Raw genomic sequence first — 7,079 nt, forward strand, 5'->3', positions numbered from 1 at the left:
TAGCCTTTGCTCCAACTATTATTCTAATGACTCTTTTTTGTAATAATATATTTTTACTATCTGCAGAATTTCCCCAAAATATTATTCCGTAGGACATAATGGAATGAAAATAGGCAACATATATTGTCTTTAAGATACTGCTGTTTAAAAATTGTTGTAACGACCAAATTATGAAGCATTGCTGAGCTAAGTTTGGGGGTTATTTCTTTGATATGATTTTTCCAAATTATTGTATTATTAATATGCAAACCAATAAATTTGGTTGTTGATGTTTCTAGTAGAGGTATATTTTTGATAGTTGTGTCCAATGTTTCAGAAATGAAATTTGAAGTGATTTTAAATTGAATTATGTTAGTTTTATTAATGTTTAATCCTAGTTTATAAGTAGTGCTGAAGTATGGCACCCACAGGTGACTAACTATTTTAAAAAACGTTAATCAATAATGGATGATTAGAATGTGAACTTCACGGAGACAGACTTGTGAATGTATTGCTGTTACGAGGGTCAGAATTTTCGTTAATGTAGATTTTTGATTACAGCATTTTCACTGGTGATGGGAATGAATCGCCGCATATAGAGGAGAAAATTCCTGATAATTATACTTCTTCAGAGAATCCAGCCTCTGAAAATTCAGATCACCAGGTGCCGAGAAAGAATAACAACTTCCAATCAGAGCCCAATGACAAAGCGCATGGCCCATTTATATGCGATATCTGTGGCCAAGTCTTCTGGGATCTCCAAAGATTCAGCATACATTCCCGAGCACACACAAGCAACAGGACGTTCAAGTGCGACATCTGTAGGAAGTGTTTTTCATATTCAGCAAATCTAAAAACTCATTTACGTACTCACACTGGTGAAAAGCCGTTCAAATGTCACATTTGTGGGAAATGCTTCTCAGAAACTGGAGCTCGTAAAAGTCACATCCGCACGCACACTGGTGAAAAGCCATTCAAATGCAGTATCTGCGGGAAGAGTTACTCTGAGGCTGGAACTCTCAAAACTCACGAACGCACCCATACGGGAAATAAGCCGTTCAAATGCGGGATGTGTGAGAAATGTTTCTCGCAATCTAATCACTTGAAAGCTCACGTGCGCATGCACGAAGGTGTAAAGCCATTCAAATGCAACATCTGTCTGAACTCTTTTTCGTAGTCTGGGACTTTGAAATCTCATATTCGTATTCACACTGGTGAGAGACCATTCAAATGCGAATATTGTGGGAAATGTTTTTCAAGTTCCGGGAATTTAAGAACGCATGTACGCAAACACACAGGTCAGAAGCCGTTCAGATGCGATGTCTGTGGGAAATGTTTTTCTGAATCGGGAACTCTGAAAGTGCATATGCGAAGTCATACTGGCGAGAAGTTATTCAAGTGCGGTATCTGTAAGAAATGCTTCTCACAGTCGGGAACTCTAAGAAATCATGTTCGTACCCACTCTGTCGAAAAGCCATACAAGTGCGACTTCTGCGAGAAATGTTATTCACATTCGAAAAGTTTAAAATATCATTCACGTAAGCACACGGATGGAAGCCATCCGAATCCACATTCTTCCCCGTCGTAGTACTTGCTTAATTCCGAGGGATACACAAATTGTCCAGGCCTGTCGTAGGTGATAACTAACTTCTGTTGTAAATCCCTACATAGTTCAACCTTCTTTTGTTTGCTATATCTGCATTTTGCTGAGTGTGAAGATCAAATGACAGTCATATCAAAATGGAAATTTATTTATTTTATTTATTTAAATTTAAATATACAAAATACAGAATATAATTGCAAACAAACAAGAGAAATGGAAATAAAATAAAATAATACAATACAAACAATATAAAACAGGAGATACAGTAGTATTAACAAAATTTGAGGCCGAATGAGCAGCGCTCGTGTTCGGTCGCAGTTCAGATATAATATTAATAGGCCTATAAGAGAATATAAAATAAAATAAAATAGCAAATAGAATTAAAATTACAGTTACAGAAATTATATAATACAATATTAATATAAGAGAAATATAGAAAATAAAAAAATATTAATAATAAAAATAAATAAGTAAAATAAAACAGGAACTAAAATTTAAATTACAGCGGCAATGGAATTATATAATATAATATTAACACTAGAGAAGAATAATATCGCACGTGAAAAGTAGGACTATATATATATATATATATATATATATATATATATATTGTGACAGCGACGTGAGAATCGAACTCACGACCAGCGTCCCGCAAGAGAGAAGATCGCGCGGAGCACTTTGGGACGGCGCGCGGCGGAGAAAGGGGAAAGGGGCCCATGCGAGAGAGTGGAGCGAGTCTGCGCGCGCAGCTGCTACTTAACGCAGTGAATGTGGAACGACCTTCTCGACTATTCCAGAAGTCTGTCGATGTAGAGATATCGAGATAATTCTCTACACACCTGTAGAAGGTTCTCGCAACTATGATTTTGCTATAAAAGAGCAGGCGCCAGCGAACTAGAGTTTCAGAGTTTTCAGTTATTCAGTCAGTGAGAAAGCCAGAGCAAGCAAGCCAGCCGGAGTTCGACTCGAGTGTGCGTCCGCATCTGCGTCAGCATCCGAAGGCCTGAGTTCGAGTGCAGTGGACCGCAGTTGGAGGGACCTGAGTTCGAGTGCAGTGGACCGCAGTTGGAGGGACCCGAGTTCGAGTACAGTGAACTGTCTCTGAAGGTCTGTGGTTCGAGATACCGTGAACTCGAGTGACTGAGGTAGAAGAACTGTGAACTGAGAACTGGTAGTTCTGATTTGTAAATAGTGCTTTGTAAATATTAGTTAAGATTAACAGTTCATTGTTGTGCGTAATAGTCCAAGTCAATTGTCATTGTCGTCGGTGGAGTGCTATAACGAATACTGTGTGAGTGAAGATCCAATTGTTGACGAGAGCGTTTAAGGTGAATTGTAGAAAGGAATTATTGTTGTGACGAATAAATTACATTGTTGGTACAATTAAAATTCACAATATATATATATATATATATATATATATATATATATATATATATATATATATATATATTTCAAATTATAGAATACAAATATAATATAAGTTGATTAATTCATACACATAGGCTATAAATTTATTTAATCAAATTGAAGATATTAACACGTTTCTAATTTTGTTGTTATATGTTAGTGAGTTACATGTTGGAAGTTCTGGGTGTAATTTACTTAAAGCATTGTACAGCCGAGGGCCAAAATTAATGCTATGCTTTAGACCAGCAGAAATGGTTGCAAGTTTGTCCCTTTGTCTAGCTGACTGTATTAATGTTGGCTATTACCTGGTTGAAGAATTTCCTTGGAACATCACACGGTACCCAGTAGGAAAATATTTGACAGACCATTAGCTCATGGTGATTATTACACTTTTACTACGTCACACTACTTTTGACCAATAAAACGGTACGAAAGGACGTCTTTCAACCAATCATGGCTGCTTATCCCACAATTTAATCGCTTTCCTAGCATTTGTTTTTTTTTTTTATCACTACTCTAGCATTTGTTTCCTTGTTTGCCAACATTTCAAACTGTAAATTCTTTACTGTACTATAAAACATGCTTTGCGATCGTAATGTGTTTCCCGCATAGATAGTCGACTGAAAATGATGGCTCCGTTCAAACATTTTGGTGAAAGTAACATTAGTGAAATAGAATTTTAGTAAGTCAATTAATATCTATTATATTGTATTAGAGTACTTTATTTCTTCTAATCTCTGTATATTTTCTCCTGTTTTTATCACCTTCCTACCATTTGTTTGCCAACATCAAACTGGAAATTCTTTACTGTAATATAATGTATGCTTTGCGGTCGTCATTTGTTTACAACATAGGCAGTCAACTGAAAATGGCGGCTCCATTCAAACGTTTTCGTGAAGTTAACATTAGTGAAATATTCAGTATGTCAATTAATAATGTATAACGTACTTTCAAATCAGAAATAAATATAAGCCGTGTGTAGTCTTCGTAAATATTTGTTATTATTATTTATATTTTATATAAGATACAGAACATTTAGAACTTGAGATATTCTACACATAACATAGCAAATAACGAATCATGAATATCTAGAACTTGTTACATTTATTCCACACAAAATAATAAACCACGAACTTTTTAAAAGTTGAATATGTTTTCAAAACAAAATAAGGCAAAGAAGTTTATCGAGCAAGGGAACACATCATGAACATGTTGAGTATTAACAACTTTTTTTTCAAACGATTTAGGACATTATTTTCGTTCATTACACATCCACATTTTCGAGACGATTTCCCTCCTCATCTCTGTCATCACTTTCACTCTACTCTTCATCTTCCATAGTCTCAGAAGCTTGGAAAAGATACTCACAAAATGAGCGGCTTTCTTCTTTTGCATATGGAAATAAGTTTCTGACGTTCTTAACATTATTATTTTTCAGTGGAACTCGAGACACTGATTGAAAATCCAGTCTTGGAGGGAAGTTATTCATGTATGAACGTGTTCAATAAGTAATGGAGGTTTTCCAGCATTACTGTTCAAAATTTCACAACGAAAATTTCTGCGTATAACAAATTATGGACAGTCGATTTATGCATTCTCCGGAAAAAGGGCCTATGAAACCTTGTTGAAACTATGTCCTTAACTGGTCTTTATGAATTGCAGATTGTCATACCAATTTTCTGAAGTCAGGGATTTTGCCGTTGTTAAATGCAGCTCAATATTCACTATTTAATGCATGAACGACTTGTGTGTCTTCATTGGAATGTTCTGCATAATATAATGCAGCTTACTCTGAATGTCTTGAGTTGGATCCTCACAAGGGAACCTTCTATCATGGTGAATTGAAAAGGCGGTTATGCCGTATATTTTTTGAAAGAGGAGGCAAAAGTATGTCAGCAGGTGAAATTTTTCCGCCTGAGCTCCATAGAGATAAAAGTTATGGAACTTTAAATTTAACATGACAGCACAGCACAGTCTACTATATACAGTCGCGAAGCTTGAGGTGATTTTTTGCAAATCTCGTGATAAAGCGCTCCAAGCGGTTAGCAACTAGAAACAATAGACTGTCCACGGTCGACTTTGGACTGTGTCGTATTTCCATCGAGTGCTAGCTCGTTGCGTATTTCACATTGATGCTTGTGAAATGTTCGTTATTGGTTGTAATGAAAATGTTAATGGCTAAAATACAATAATTGGAATAATAATATTTTACTAGAGACGTAGAAAAATTAAGTTTGTTTTAATGAAATTTATTGATCACGTTTTATTTTCAATTCTGGTGGGATTATTATTGCTTAGGCCTACTTTTTTTTTTCAAAGGATATGTTTTTAATTATAGCTGTTAATTTTGTTGTTATTTTTATTTGTTACTTTATTAGAGACGTAGAAAAAGTCTGTTACAATAAAATTTATTGATCACGTTTTATTTCCAATTCTGGTGTGATTATTATTGCTTAACCTCATACCACTTTGTTAACTACGTAAGCCTACACTACAAGTACCGGTACACGTGAGTTACTCGATTAATTCATATTTACATTATTATTGTTGTAAAGGGAAATGCAAATTAATATTTATTGGTTTAATAGTTAATCATCGCTATAATCTTGAATGAGTGAAGCGATTATAGCAAATTTCAGTTCGTTTTCAACAAAAAAAAAAATAATATTAACCTATTTCTTGCAGGTATCTTCGAGTTTATGGTGGAATTTAATATACTTCATTATAATAATAAATTAACTTTATGCATTTAATATGTCAATAATGGAAGCAAGGTGTTAATTTTTCCAAAAGAATACGACAACGAAAGTGTAACATATTTTCTCGTCTGCTAGGAGAGAGATCTGCGATAATGAGGCGATAGTAGCGATCCTAGTGGTGAGCAACTATCTAATGTATGCATATTTACTACGTATTGAGCTTCGTGACTGTATATACTAGACTGTGATGACAGGCTGTGCGAAGTGACTCAATGTGCATAATTAAAGGTTAAAATGGAGTTGTTTTTGAAGTCACTGCATTGCAAACGAGATATTCAGAAGTTGTGCATCTTAATTGCAAACATGAATATCGATCTTCATGCAATGAAGAAATTCTGGGCGAAAATATTTGCGAAAGCATATCCTTCATATCTGCCTTCCGCATATTCGCGGAATCAGAAGCATACGATTTGATGTTCTATGAGTCAGCAGGTTTATTTTTAGGGAACATTTTCTGTGAATCGGCTGACAGAAAATACATTGGAGAGGAGATTTGTCCGTCCATGGAAATGACTGGCATAATCACGTAGGAGTACGTCGCCGCAGCTTCTGATCCTACTGTGGCATAAAATTTCTCCCCCCCCCCCTCCTTTTGAAATGCTGGTTTCGTCTGGAGTGAATCTCTTTTTTTTTTCAAATCGACTTTGATCAGTGTTGAGGATCTAGCGAGGAGTGAAGCCACGATCGACGAACAACTGCTTCATCTTCGACACGAAGCTGTCTGATTTCTGCTTCACCCCTGTCTCTTTGATGCGAAGTTCTTACTCACTTTATGCGTCACGGAACGAGAAACCGTACGATTCCGCTGCTTGAATCTCCATACCCACGAGTCAGAAGCTCTGAAGTTAAGACGGTCGTCAAGATCAATTTGAGCCTTCACTTGTATGCCCCAAAGCCTGATAGTTCCGTCATGTATGATAGCGTTCGTACTTGACATTTCTTTGAAATGTTGCAGAACCATGGCATTAATATCTGCCATTCCAGGTTTCTTCTTCTTCTTCTTCTTCTTCTTCTTCTCCTTAACTTTTGCATCGTAATCGTAAAACGTCTTCCGTGTCATGAGAAGGAATCAATTTTTTTACAGAGGTGAAGGATCGTCTCTTTCCGCTGACTGTATCGTTCGTATAGTCGAGCGATTTCTGCATGTAATCGTTGTCCACTACGTTCTAATTCTTTTAGGAGAGGGACGTAAGAAGACGTGCTGATTTTCGACGACGAGATGTCTCCGTCTCTTCAACGTCCTCCGCTTTCTGGCAGTCTTTTTGGCGTCTCGTCATTAGTTCGTCTTCTATGTCACCATAATCTTTCTGCCCATCTTCGACGTCCAA

The 7,079-nt window shown here is 36.3% G+C and overlaps 1 protein-coding gene across 3 annotated transcripts in view; it reads left to right on the plus strand.

Moving 5' to 3' along the window:
- Nucleotides 1-1,787, plus strand: part of LOC138693847 (zinc finger protein 664-like) — a 62,640-nt gene extending 60,853 nt beyond the window's left edge. For all 3 annotated transcript variants that reach the window (XM_069817671.1, XM_069817670.1, XM_069817672.1), the window contains one exon: nt 541-1,787. In XM_069817671.1, coding sequence (XP_069673772.1) covers nt 541-1,156 — 616 coding nt within the window. In that variant the 3' untranslated portion in view covers nt 1,157-1,787. The remainder of the gene's footprint in view (nt 1-540) is intronic.
- Nucleotides 1,788-7,079: the final 5,292 nt, after the last annotated feature.

The sequence above is a fragment of the Periplaneta americana genome, unplaced genomic scaffold (assembly GCF_040183065.1).
Source record: "Periplaneta americana isolate PAMFEO1 unplaced genomic scaffold, P.americana_PAMFEO1_priV1 scaffold_23, whole genome shotgun sequence".
NCBI classification, from domain to species: Eukaryota; Metazoa; Arthropoda; class Insecta; order Blattodea; family Blattidae; genus Periplaneta; species Periplaneta americana.